Here is a 14,102-nt window from a genome sequence, read left to right on the forward strand (position 1 = left end):
TAAAAGGTTCAATAACCCTAAAAGAAACTGAAATATTTCCTCGTGGGTTGCCAGATTTTAACTCGACATTGTTCTATAAATGCAGGACAAAACGGTGGTGGTGTAGCCTTTTCCAGGAGCCGATACCCGATTCAAAGGAGACTCCCGGGTGACCAGGACAACCCTTATAGCACAACCACACAACCGCTGCCCAGAGTAGCAGACCCTGCAGCACACCCTCCTCCTGCTCCCCAGGTTTCACTGGAAATTGCTCCAGCCCCTGTTAACCCCTCCAGTCCCACGGCCTTGCCCCTCCCCGAGCACCGGTGCTCGAGCGACCCGGAGAGGCGCCGGCAGCTCCGGGAGGATGCCGGGGAGGCGAGGCATGAAACGACACCGCGAAACTACAAATGCTTAAAAACAAGTGGAAGGAGAATGACAGAGAGCTGCGTGAAAGCCGAAGGGAGCCGAGCGCCGAGGCCGGGCGGCGGTGGGCGCTGCCGGCCCCGCCCCGGGCGGCCCCGCGCATGCGGCGGCGGCGCCCATTGGCAGCGCCCGGCGCGCCGGCCCCGCGTTCCTGGAAAGTTCTTGGAAATGGATCAAAGGCGTTTCCGCGAACACGCGCGGCGGCGGCTCCGCACGGCTCCCCTCTCTCCCTCCCTCCCTTCCCCCCAGCCCCGCCTGCCCACCCGGCCGCCGGGAGGGCTCCGCTCCCCTCCCTCCCTCCCCTCCTCCCCCGGCCATGGCAGCATGGACGCGGCCGTGCTGGACACAGCTATTTATACCTTCTCTTTTTTTTTTCCCCTCCTCCCCTCGTGGCTGATATAGGAAGAGTGATGCGAACACAATACGATTCCAGGAATTCCTCACTTCCTGGAACAGATTAAAAGGGATACACAAAAGATTACTAAGGAGGTTTGCCTTTTTTTTTTTTTTTCTTTTTTTTTCCCCTCCTTCCACGGAGCTTCATTTCTCCGGAGCCAGCGCTGAGACAGGTCGCTGCTCCGGCTCTTCCCGCAACACTCGGGGAGATCTTATTTATTGGTACCTATTTATTATTATTTCAGAGTGCTCTGAAGGAAGATCAGTTCCTCTTTAGATATATGTAATTTCCTTTTTCTCTGGTTATTTTTTTAACTTTTTTTTTTGCTGCTGTTTTCTGAAAAGCAGAACAAGAATACATTATTTTTTTCTAAAGCACTGAGAGTGCACGCATTTTCTTGGCCAAAGTTGCTGAAGTCTTTGTCGGACAGCTGTCTTCTGCTTGGCTTTCCGTGTCTCTGAAACAACCTGCAGAAGGGTTTGCTGGGACTCGCCTGCCTTCTCTCACCGTGAACCCCAGCTAGAGGCTGAACTCGCTGCTTCGGGGAAGCAAAGAAGGCAAGAAGAGAAGAAATCATTTCCCACCTTCTTGAAGACTTAATGCTTTTCCCTTGGTCCGGGAGTGACATGATCCTCTGTGTTCAGGGGTAAGATACTTAGCAGCCTTCTGTGGAAAGCTGTGCTTTGATAATTGTAATTAGGAAGGTTCTCTGTGACAGTTTTCCAGCTCCTGTGTGCTGCCATGTGTAACTGTTGGAATGGGAATGACTTTGGCCGGCCGAGCGCTGACTTCTGTATGTCTGTCATGTGTGCCTGCGTTTTAGATTCCAAGGCCAAAATCACGGAACCATAAGTTATCCCTGATTTCCGTGCTTTCTGCTGCTGGAAAACTCACGGTATTTAAAGTCTTTGGGAGAGCAAGAATAACTTGGAGGGTGTTGTTCAGTGCGGGGGACACGGCGCCAGTGCGGACACCAACCAAACACCATAGGGGCTCTCTAAAGTCCTTTTGGAATCAAACTGCTTACAGGGAAAAACTTCCCTGGAGTTTAGGTGCTTCTGCCTATTTCTAAGGAGATATTTATGCTAAATTAATGTCAGTTTTGTGTAAGTGTACGTACATATACACAGCTTTCTGTAGAGTGAGAGCCACAGGGGGCACGCAGATAGTTCCACATCTGCCTTCAGGAGAACAGGTGACATCCAAATGCTTTCTCTGGTGTCAGGACTGATGTGTTGGCACTTCAGTGTCCCTGGACCAGCTTAGTTTATCAGCTGAGGAATACCTGGTGTGTAGGAATTACCTGGTATTTTTATGTATGCTGTATACTTGGAAATTGTGAGTGTTTGTTTCAGTCTGAGCCATGTCAGATTTTCCTATCACTCCAGTGTATGGCGGATTTTCCTCAGAGTAAAACCTTCCTTGTCTGCATTCAGTGACTGAAGCATGGGGATTTTCCTGCCATTCCCCCCCCAGAATCTGTTCCACAGACAAGGAAAGCTCGTGTTTACCACTACTTTCCTACTACGTGAGGGGTTTGTTTTCACTCTTACTTTCAGTCTGCAGCTGCAGTTCCTACAGCCATGGCGAAGGGAATTCAGTTTTCAGCTTGGCCTTTGGGAAACCTTTATCTGAAGCTTTTCTCCAGGGTAAACATACCAGAGCTACTGCTTCCCTTACCCACCAAGAACTTATTATGGAGCCAGATGTGTAGATGTTTTCATTTTAATGTCTATTTTGAAGGCCACTTATTGCTCCAGTTTCATTATCCTCTAGGATTTAATATATCCTGGACCCTATACTCTCCATCCTATTCAGACCAAGCTCCCAATGGAGTGTTGGGATGCAGCTGATGGAAGGGAGAGCAGCTCACACTTTTTTTGGTAGTGTTTATGCTGTGTTATGAAGTTTAGCTTATCAGCACAGTAACTACAAAGCCAACATTAAATGGTATCAGACATATCTGATTCTCCTGAGTTTTCTTGCCATTCCAAGGCTTTCTGAAACACTAACTGCCAAAGCCCAGGGAAGTTCATTTGCTGTTTCTCTGGAGAGTGCACCCAGACTCTGAGCTAGACATGCCAAATTTCACATGGTTGTTGCTTCCTCCACACAGCTGTTGTATGAACACTTTGCTCTATTCAGTCCCGATTTTCCACGTCTTTCCTCTGCTTTCTCTCTTACAAGCACTATTTGCAAATCCTTTCTTTGTCCCACCAAAGGACTGACTTCTTCATGTCAGCAGACCTTTTTCAACCTGTCCTTATCCCAGCAAACTCTTCTTAACCCTCTTGCAAATGTTCTTGTGTTAAAAGCTGTAGTCTCTATTACTTGCTGATCCCTCTGTTCTCCCCTTCCTGTGCTTGGAGCTCCTCTGTTTGCTCCCAGCAGCAGCTCTCCTTTCTTCAGCCTATGTACAAAGTTGTTTAGGACACCAGCACCTCCCAGTCTGTCGAAATTTCTAATCCTCCTCTCTTCCACCATGTTCCTTTGTGCCTACAGCCGCACTGGGAGGTTTTGTAGGGGCATAAGGCCAGTGTACAGAAGGAAAATAGGAAATGTGTGAGCCCAGCCTTCCTCTGGCTGTGGTGGAAGGATCCCCACAGTGTCTGCAAGGGGTCTGTGCTCCTCCAGCCTCCTCTGGCACAAAGTGTAAGGCAGCAGAGCACGAGTACAGTGGGAAAACTCATCTCAAGCACATGGGCTCTGTAAAAGAAATCGACTGACAAATTCATACAGTTGATGTGGTTTTTGGAGGACTGAACTGTGAACTGGTACAGCCCTTGAAAGTAACAACTTTCCTCCTGATTCATGGCAGACATTTCCCTGCGTAGCTTTGCTATCTCTCCCTTCCTTCCCTGCCTCTCAGCCAATTCCTGATTTCCTCTCTGAAGTTGGTATATAAAAAGAAAAAAAGCTCCACGCTATGAAAATCTTTATGTTCCAAACCTTTCTGGAAGGGTAGGCCAGAAAAATTTCCCAAGAGAAAATAAGTTCAGAGAGATTTGGCACTTGGACTGCAGTATTCGAGTTCTGGCGAGTGATGATGCAGGACTGATTTTCCTTTGCATCAGTCACAGTCATTTTCAGCTTAGGGAACAGTTGGTGTGAGAGACACTGCTGTGCCAGCAGGCCCAGGCCACCCTCCTTGCATAGCACCAATTGGTAATTAGGTTCAGCAAGGCAAAGATCAGAATCACAGAACATTCTGAGTTGAAAGGGACTCACTAGGATGATCGAGTCCAGCTCTGAATGACCCATATGGGGATCAAGTCCATGACCTTGGTGTTATTTGTACCATGCTCCAAGCAGCTGATCTGGCTTATGGTCCTCCTTGTGCAAAAAGGGAGTAACGCAGAATTGGGAATCTCCTTTCCCCAAAGAGACAGGTAGCTAGGTGTTTGTGAACACCGTGGCATTAAGAGGGAGACATCCAAATATCTTGAAAAATGGAGCCCTCAACACCTATAAATGTATCTCCAGGAGCATTTAAAAGAGAACTCCAAGCTTTTCCAACATTGATCTCCAGGTATAAAAATATATCCAGATGTACAAAAGCCCCTGAAAATGCAGGTCCTGCGACCAAGGGCCCCTGATGAGGACAAGAATCAGCAATCACTTTTACTCAGCCTGGCTTCCTACCCATTAATACAAATTAAGAAACATAGATTAGTTACCATGAAAGCCAAGCAGGTATCCTTCTTCTGAAATGTGATTTGACACATGGAAAAAGAAAGAATGTTCTTTCCTAAATACCAACAGAATAGCAGGGGGTTTGCTATGTATTGCAAGGGCAAGAGTATCTCTCTGTAGATTTAAATTTACCTTACTCCAAACCTCCATGGTTTGTTTAGAAATGCAGAGATGTAGAACTGATCATGGCTCTCACTTACGAGGTGTGAAGGCACTTTCAGTCCTCTCTAATCTACTTTGCTCCCACATCTCTTCTTGTTCTCTGTCCCATACTTGAGTCTCAGCAGTTTGAGGTGGTAGAGTGCAGCTATGATCAGGTGCAGATCAGTTTACAGCACATTTATTTATGTACCTGAAGTGTCCCTGTTCACATAGAGCAGAGGGGAGGAGGACTCTCAGGAATCTTTAAAGTGTCTGAAAGACAGGTGTGTTGGGGATGGTGGGGGATATAACACAGGACATGCAGCAGGACAGGGGACACGGAGGCAAAGAGCTTACACGCACTGGGATAGAAACTAATTTTTGCTCAGGAGCTTGCTTGGGAATGAAGACTTTCCTGGCCTCTGACATCCATCGTCCCCTAGAGCTCTGCTTTCCTTTAGGAATCCCTGTGCTGCTGAGGAGGAGCACCCATGACCCTAGAGAGCTCCAGGCTCTGTGAAAATGCATTTAGATGCTGAATAGGTTCACCACTTTAGGCCACAGGGGAATACATGCTCTAGCAGCCTGGCCATGGCAGAGCCTCCTCCTGCAGTCCTGCAGGGATTGCAGCCACACTGACTCCTCCATCAAGCTGCTGAACGGTGGGGTGGGTGTAGTGCACAGGCTTGGCTAAAACAAGAATTCCCACTGTTCTCCTACGTGATCAGCTCACTCTGAGTTCTGACAGATTCATTTAGGATCAGGTCATCCTTGAGCAGAAAGTGGGTAGGACACAACCCAAGCTATTCCCAATTCTGTTTCTAATTATATTGCAGGAAATGACAATCCCACTGGCAGAAACAGAAATGCTCCAACATTGTAATCGTGTAACTGAAGCCCTAATGCTGTCATAAACCTTACTGCCCCTGAAACTTCTTATTAAAAGGCAGCATCTAAAAACTTCAGGTTCAAAATCATTGTAAATTGCAAGATTGACCACCTTCTATAATGCCAAAGAGGCAAAGTCACTGTCCCTGTTTCTAAGGGCTCATCTTTAGCTGTGTTCCTTCCTCCTCCCTTGCCTCTCTCAGAAACAATGGTGCTGAGGATCTGTTTGTCAAACATAACACGCTGTATAATGTGGCATGCTCTGAACAGATCCTGCAACTGATCTCAAGGCAAGGAGAAATAGCAATGTGACTTTCATTTCAGACCTCATCCTTTGCTGGCGGAGGAAAAGATCAGGACACTGTCATTCAGGGGCATTGAGGAATTGTCAGAGCCCATCATGCAGCCTCTCCCAGTTATGGCCTTCCAGGAGGAGTCTGCGCCTGCTCTTGCAGCTCCAGTTCCAGACAGCAACCCACCTCAGACACGGGACCCTGAAGAAGACCTTCTCTGCATTGCAAAAACCTTCTCCTACCTGCGAGAATCTGGTAAGACTCAATTGCAAAGTCAGAGGCTCAGAAGGGTGCAGGGACCCAACTCCACAATCTCAGCACCAGGAAGAATCTCCTGATACCACTTCAGACAGGAACCTGGTTCTGTCACAGCCATGGCTGGCTCTTGTGCACACAGCAAGTGTATCTGCAGTCTCTGCAAACTTACATCATTTACTAATTTATTGCTTTATCTTTTGTAACTGAATTGGGAGAAGGAATTGCAAAAAGCAAATTGCGTTTTCTCTGTAAACTGCAGCTGCTGCAGCAGCCGCCAGCCTCATCCCAAGCCCCAGCACAGCAATGGCAAGCATAGGCAGGAAACTTTAGAACTTGGTCTTAATTTATGAAGGTCTTGCCAACTCTGGCTCTGGTTGCTTCCCAGGCCCTTAACGTGGTTGTCTTCAAGACTTGCCAGTCCTAGAATATGTTCTTTCCCTAACAAATTCTTTCTCGGATGTTTTTCCAGGTTGGTACTGGGGTTCCATCACTGCCAGCGAGGCCAAGCAGCACCTGCAGAAGATGCCTGAGGGCACCTTCCTGGTGCGGGACAGCACCCACCCCAGCTACCTGTTCACGCTGTCCGTCAAGACCAACCGCGGGCCCACCAACGTGCGCATCGAGTACACTGACAGCAAGTTCCGCCTGGACTCCAACTACCTGTCCAAGCCCCGCATCCTGGCCTTCCCGGACGTGGTCAGCCTTATCCAGCACTACGTCTTGTCCTGCACAACGGAAAGCAAGACCGAGGCTCCTTACCCGCCTCCGTCTCCTCTACCTCCCCTGCAGAAAGAGCTGGCAGCAGCCGCGGTGCACTTGAAGCTGATCCGGCCGCTGGGCCGCAAGGACAGCATGCCCAGCCTGCAGCACCTGTGCCGGCTGCGCATCAACCGCTGCACGGCCCACGTGGAGCAGCTGCCCCTGCCCCGCCGCATGGCGGAATACCTGAAGCAATATCCTTTCCAGCTCTGAAGCATGGCCCTTCTGTCTCAGGCAGAAACGAGAGACACAGCCACGAGAACTTTGTGGCTCCATCCCACTAAAGGCAGGCACGGTGAAGACGTGATTATCAGCAGAGACTGCATCCATCTTTCCTTTCCCCTTCTCTTCACATCCATTCCAGCCCCAGGGAGGAGTGGGTTGTTTCAGTGAGCAGCGGGGCAGCAGCTGAGCTCTGACCCTCGGGCTGTGCCAGCAGTGGCTGGGAGAAGCTCTGCAGGCATGGCCACACTACTTGAATGTCAGAGTTGCTGTGGCACCGGACATGTTAACGTTGTTATTTTTGCTATTTATTTCCATGGCAGTTTCTCTCCTCATGGTATTTTTAAAGCACCTTTTACTTTATTTTTTTTTTTGTTTGTTTCTTTTGTGGAATTAGAGATAGCATAAAGGCTCCCAGCCAACTGGCAGCTGAAACTCTTTGGGAATTTGGATATGGATTCACATCCAAACAGCTTCTGTTTGAGCCTGTTCCTGTGACAGGTTACAGGAGTCCACATCCAAGCTCTCCTAGGCTTCTGGGGTATATGAGACTCAGATGACTGTGTCCAGACCCACCTCTACAGAGGTAAAGACTATTTGTTTTTTTCTTCCTTAGCTACAGAGGGTATCATAACCTCAGAACACAGTGGGAACTCCCAGAGATGTGTGCTGCATCACACGTGGACAGGAGACTTCTTTGAGGAAGCTCTTCTTCCTTGAGAGCTCTACACAGAGATCTGGATAGTGAGGTTGGGCCAGGGAGCACTCATCCCATTTTTTTCCATCTTCTCCATCTCCAAAGGAAGTTTGTGGCAAAACATTTCAAAACAAGTAATTAGAAACCAAATTTTCTCATATGCAGGCAGAAGGATTTCATTTCAGAGCACCCTGTGTTTGGCTTGTGTTTTTAAAGTGCTGTTCCCTGCCCTTGCCTGAGACACAGGGCAAGAGCAGGGTCTCCTCGAGCAGGGGCTCAGAGACAGCTCTGCTGGGCTGCACCAGTGACACGCACAGCTTCAGGATATTTATTTATTTATTTCTGGGGTAACACTTAGAGGCACCTCAGCCCACAGAGCTGTCCTTGCTCCCTGCTGCCACGATGCCACACTGCTGCAAGCTCTGCTCCTGCCAGCATTAGTCACTGGCCACGCAGCTTCTGCCAGCTCCAGGCTGGAGCACACACTGGAAACCACAACCCAACGTTTCTGTTTGCCAAGGTCCAGACCTCTCCTCCCCCCTGCTCTGACTTGCATGTTTGTTACCCATAATTAGGCTTTTGGCTCGGGGTTTCCTTCTCACCCCCCATCCCTTTCACCCCCTGCAGATGAGGCAAATGGCTCCTCCCCTGCTCTTTTACACACAGGAGGGACAGACAGCAGATGGGATCTGCCCCAAACCAGCACACACAAGTTGCCCCTTCCTGTTCATTTGCTGAATCTCATCATCTTCCCAGCCTTGCCATCGAGTGAGAGCAGAGGAGGGAACAGACAGGTCTACAGAAATTACATGTGGCTTATTTTGCCCCTAAGACCCCCTGACTTGGTCTAGCATGAACCAAAATGAAGGATTCCTTGTTCATCCCTCCCTGGGACTCCAAGGCTCTGTAAATTAGAATGGACAAACCTCCAGCTATAGCTGAGTGTTGGAAGAGAAAATGGAAAAAGATGGGATGGTGACCCAGGAGACAAGCTCAAAAAATGGGTGAGTTTCTTCCACCCTATCTTAAAGCTGCCAAAAGGGACAAGATGGCCTGATGTGCTTAGTCAGTGTCCTTTTTTTTTCTCTCCACATTTATACAAGTTTGTGCTGTTGCAAGCTTTGTTTTTGATACTTTGATGATTGACAGTGTGCATGTGTGATGTCACGTTTGCTTTTTGGTATATCCTTCCCCCTTCCCCTCTGTGGCAGCAACCATGGAAAGGTACTGAATGAGAATGAAAATTTAGAAGGCAAGAAGGAAAACTTTTTAAAAAATAATATAAATGATAAACCACTGAAAAGGCTTCCTTTTATCCAAACACCTCTATCTGCCTGAGGACACTGGGAACAAGGAAACCATGGCTCTCCAAGGAGCAGCAGTGATCTCAGGAAGCCCACACAGCTCAGCCACAGGCCTGGTAGCTACAGCTTGGGAAAAATCAGTTGGAGACGTGTACAGCAGGAAAGGGCAGGTTGTTCAGCTCTCTGAAGCTTGCCTCCTGCTTGGTCTGTTCTCTGTTGGGGGTGATGGGAGGTCAAGCTGTGGGTTTGGCTCACTGCTCCAAGAGAGCCCAGGAGCTCCTGGCTGAGGCCAGACTGAAGGCTGTGAGCTCCCACGGGCAGGGACCAGCTCTGTTCTGTGTTTGTTCTGCATTTAGCACAGTAGGGATCTCTAGGTGCTACTGCAATACAACAAATAAACAATACAGTTACTCCAAAAAGTCAGTTTCTTCTATCTTGAGACAGTTTGTTAAAAATTATTTGACTCTGGATTTTAAATAAACATTTTAAATATACTTTAAAGCCACTCAAAGTCTTTGGTAAAATCCAAATGGATGAATTAATTTTCTGCTTAGAGAAATCCTCTCCAAGAACACAGGGCAAACTCTTGACCATTTTTTCCAAACAAGACAAAAAGCCTTTCAACAAAAAGAAGACCCTTCAGATGCCTGGGAAAATAAACACAAAATCCTCAGTGTGGGCCTGGTTGCTGCTGCACACAGATGAGCAGCAGCAGATCCCAAGTCCCACGTTAATAAGGACTGAAGGCACATTTTTAATGATGTGGAAGAACACAGGAATGATACTTGTATTGTTTCTGTGTGCCATAGAAAACCAATACAATGCAGGGGAAAGAAGGCAGAACATAAGTGGGCAGATGATGCTTTGGGTTGGAGATCCAGGGCAGATCCATTTTCCCCTTTCCTGGGGTGTTGGGCTGCAGTGTCCCTGTACCTGTGGTCTGGCCCTGCAGCCTTTCACACCACCAGAGACACCAGACAGCATCTGGGGAAACCACAGGGACATGGATGTGCCCTGTAATGTCAGAGGGAGCCAGAAGACACCCCATCTGTCCAGCTCCTGAAACACAGGGAACACACTGAGGCAATGCCACTACTGAGAGGTGACTCCACTGTGGTCCCTCCATGCTCCTCTTCCAGGAGAGATGCCCAAGAGATGTCCCCCCATCCTGCCCAAAACGAGCATAATGTGCTCCCACCCACTGCAAAATGGAAAACACTCCCAGGAAAAAAACCCAACAAACTGAACTAGTTCCTCTCCCATCCTTCTCCCTCTGTAAATCCAATGGCTTCAAAGTTCAAAATACTGCTTTGAAATATTCCTGAAGCATGTGCTGTTCTTCCTATGCCAGCCATGGAGCTGGCATTCCCTAGCCAGTATTTTCACAATCTCATCCATGTGAGTCCATGGATGGATTTCTGTTGCACACCAAACCAGGAAATGTTGGCAATGCCATAATCTGTTCCTGATCAAGTTGTTAAACAAAAACAATCACATCCCACTTTAATGGGAAATATGGAAAAACATCTACACAGGGTAAAAGCAAAACACAAAATAAGTAGAAACATGAAAACAAAAGAAGGAAAAAAGAAAACAAAAGAAGGAAAAGCTGCATCCATCTTTAAAAAGAAACTTTGCAACCCTGGAAAAACCTGGAAAGAAAAATAACATTTTTGACACATTACTGAGTGATTTCTTAATTTCTTAGCTGGGCTAAACCCTTCCTCTGAGTAGCCATAGGAAACCCTGCTGTTTCCTTTCCACAGGCTGAATGTGGAGATGATTGGCATGAGCCAGGCTGGTCCAGAGCTGCAGTCACACACGCTTTTACCTCATCAGCTGTTACCTTAACAACTCCCACTCCTACACCTTCAGCACATTTCGTTAAAGAAAACAGGTTCACCTTCTGAAAACTCCTGTGCCAAACCTCTGTGCTCACTGAGCTGATTTTTACAGTTGAGTTCCACATCCCTGGAACCAGGAGCATTTGTGGCAATGCATACTGGCCTTTATTAGCTTCAACCCCTCTCCCAGTGACACCTGTATGGTTTGTTGACCCAGTGCACAACAATTTGGATTTTCTCTCGGTTTACAGTTTCTGTCTGCAGATAGAAACATGGGTGTGGAGCCCTCACAGAGTCTGAAAAGCAGACTGATAGGATTGGGAATAGAAATCCCAGTCTGTGAGTGAAACCACACTTCCATGGCCCACTGCCACAGCAGAACTCCCCTGCAGTTTGTCAGGCACATTTTCTGTCTTAAGTCATCAGCCTTCTGAAAAAGCAACACATGCAAGGGTGAAATAACCAGTTCACATGCACATATCCCTGTCTTTTCTAACTTACTGAAATCTTAGTCCTTTCCCCACATCCTCTCAGTTGCCCAACATCCCCCAGTCCAAGCCAGTGGAACCAGCATCAAATCAAGTGAATCAGCAGAGTGTATTTACTTCTTTTAGGACAGACATGGTCAGGTGTTTCTAGTTACTGACCTATTACATGTCATTTCTAGTCCAAATCCCATTGTGAGTCTTACCTGCAATCTATGAAATCAAGGGAATTAAAACCAAAATTAACTGGACACTGTTTGTGTAGCTGTTCTGCCAAACATTCTTGTGTTCAAATCTGTCAGCAGCCAAAATCACAGCCCTCTCCTATCTGTCCCTAATGGTTGCTGAGACCCATGCAATCCTGATGGAATTACAGTATCCTCTTCCCCCGCCCAGAAATCATCAGCAGTCCAATGGGCTGAAGTGGAGGATAAAGCAATATCCAGTGAAGATGTGCCAGAACAACTTTGGGTGCCAAGTAACATCCTCCATCTCCCTCAGTTCTGAACAGCATTGTCACAACACTCACATCATGCTGTCAGTGACCCCCTACCCATCATTCACAGGGGAAACAAAAGAAAAACCCATCAGTCTAGGCAGCTCCTTACAAAAAAAGCCAGTCAGAGATAAAGAGGTATTAGAGATCTGCCCTGTCCTTGGGCAGAAACGTCCATCCTCTGTGTGTTCACAGCTTCGAATGTGGGAGTGCAAGGGGAGGCGGCGGTGCGGCGTTGCCCAGCGCAGGGTGAGGAGGCCCGGGCGCTGCTCTGAGCGCCGCCAACACGTTCAGACTCAGACATGTCTGCTCCCTGCCCACACCCAGGCCTGCCGCTGTGGGCTTCTGACAATGCTGGGTGCCAGAGCCCGGGGAGCAGGAGCACGTGGAGGCACGGCTTTATCTGGAGGCTGCTGCTGCCTGGAGTGAACCCGGTGTTGATCTCCCGGCGCCGCTCCCCGAGAAGCACAAACCATCATGTGGCTCCTGCTGCTCGCTGCACAAACCAGTGCAGCCAGTGGCCCTCGGGAGCAGGCACGACCCTGCAGCATCCATCAGACATCTGTCATCACCTCTGCTGTGCAGCAAAAAACATCCTCAGGGAAAAATGACAAAGTGGCCCTAGCAATAAAATTAGAGGCTTTCAGTGTTCAATTATGTGGACTGAGGAGTCTACATAAACATACTCTTCCAAACTTTAGCAAGAACTAGTAATTTTTTCTACTTGAAAATAATGTATTGTTCAGAAAAAAAAGGCTATTGGTAGGCAACATGTTCACCAGAGAGAAGAAAAGTAATTTTAAGGGTTTCACTGTTAGCCTGGGCACTAAATTTCAAAAGAAAATTATGGAAATTAAACTACAATTTGAACGTCACATCATAACAATCTTAACATAATAATTCAGAGTATTTTTTTTGGATTTGGAAAGGAGAGAGAAAACAACAAAGTTTCAGAACTCCAGCTTATATTCACTACAGATGAGACAACAAAAAAGGAAGTTTTACTGCAAACCACTGCTGGCTTAGTCCTTCAATTCCCCTGTAACCAGTTGTGGCAGTGGTCACAGCTGGAGCCAGGCTGTTGGCCCATTGATCCCCCCTGTTGCAAAATCCTCAGTTGATTAATTTAAATATAGGAAAGAACAGACCCAGAGGAAGCAGCCTGGCCCAGCAAAGGAAAGGGTTCAGTCAGAACTGCTCCAGCCTGACATACCAACCTAGATTTGCACAGAAGGGTTTCCTTTCACGAACAAGAACTGCCTTCCTCCTGTTGCTCCTCTTCTTCAGACCTCACTGGCAGGGTTTTCCCCTCAATGCTATTACTTCCTAAATGGAGTATAGATGCACTTTGCAGCAGCTCAGATTTGAGCTGCAAAAACTGACCACAATGTTAGTTTTTGTCAAAATAGCTATTTTAAGAGAACACTCTATCTAGCCAGGAAAGGCATTTGTTTTAATGTCCCCCCGTGGTACTACAGTGACAATAAAAGCTTGAAATAATACTGCAGCATTAGATTGCCCAAACAGATCATCAGAGACTTGGTATTTCTCAAAAACCTGATATATGTATGCCAGATGGAAGGACAAAGGAAGAGCTGCTCAATCAAAACTCAGTGGCAGAGCTCAGCCAGGACTGGAGTTCCTTGGACTCTGGCCTGGGCAGTAACTCCATCATGTGACTGCCTTGCTCTGGAAGATACACTGCAACTTTTCCAACTGTGGCTCTTGGAGAAATGCTGCCCTTGCTGTAACAGCCCTGCCATGGAAACCTGTAAAACACAACAGGCTAAATCCAGGTTCCTTTCCCAACGAGTGGAATGGGAATTCATTTACTTCAGGTCTGAATTTGGCTCACTTAATATTCCTAGTTTTACAGACAAGAATTTTATCCCTGGTGAAATTCTGACAGGAATTTGTCTTCAAGGGAAATTGTAACACTGATTTCACACAAGAAAACCCTTACCTCACACATTGTCTCCAGCATGCACAAACCCAGCATGGAGGTTTTTCTTTTAAAAGCAGAAGGAATGCCCATGGGTGCAGTTTACAATTAAGTTCTGGCTTTCTTGAATTCACCTACAAACATTCCAGTCAGAACATGTGCAATGCTGCTTCAGGACGTAAACATCAGCCTGTGGAAAACTGAGCAGCCAAGCCTGAATTGATCTCAGCAAACTTGTTTCACCTTGGCTAGGACAGAGCTATCTGTGACGACAGCTC

The 14,102-nt window shown here is 47.4% G+C and overlaps 2 protein-coding genes across 2 annotated transcripts in view; one reads left to right on the forward strand and one right to left on the reverse strand.

The window, feature by feature from the left end:
- MAPKAPK3 (MAPK activated protein kinase 3) overlaps positions 1-14,102 on the reverse strand; it is a 115,122-nt gene that overhangs the window by 53,591 nt on the left and 47,429 nt on the right. The gene's annotated exons all lie outside the window — the stretch shown is intronic.
- Positions 664-9,551, forward strand: CISH (cytokine inducible SH2 containing protein). The gene is made up of 3 exons (XM_064432358.1): positions 664-1,448; positions 5,849-6,072; positions 6,545-9,551. Exons 1-3 carry the CDS (start codon positions 1,402-1,404, stop codon positions 7,045-7,047), a joined length of 774 nt encoding a protein of 257 aa, XP_064288428.1. The 5' UTR covers positions 664-1,401; the 3' UTR covers positions 7,048-9,551.

The sequence above is a fragment of the Passer domesticus genome, chromosome 9, assembly GCF_036417665.1.
Source record: "Passer domesticus isolate bPasDom1 chromosome 9, bPasDom1.hap1, whole genome shotgun sequence".
Classification (NCBI taxonomy): Eukaryota; Metazoa; Chordata; class Aves; order Passeriformes; family Passeridae; genus Passer; species Passer domesticus.

Bases quoted from the DNA above. Each gene is read 5' to 3' on its own strand.
- CISH (XM_064432358.1), top strand. From the start codon at position 1,402: ATGCTTTTCCCTTGGTCCGGGAGTGACATGATCCTCTGTGTTCAGGG. The intron at 1,449-5,848 runs GTAAGATACTTA...CTTTCATTTCAG, and splicing joins ATGATCCTCTGTGTTCAGGG to ACCTCATCCTTTGCTGGCGG. The intron at 6,073-6,544 runs GTAAGACTCAAT...ATGTTTTTCCAG, and splicing joins CTCCTACCTGCGAGAATCTG to GTTGGTACTGGGGTTCCATC.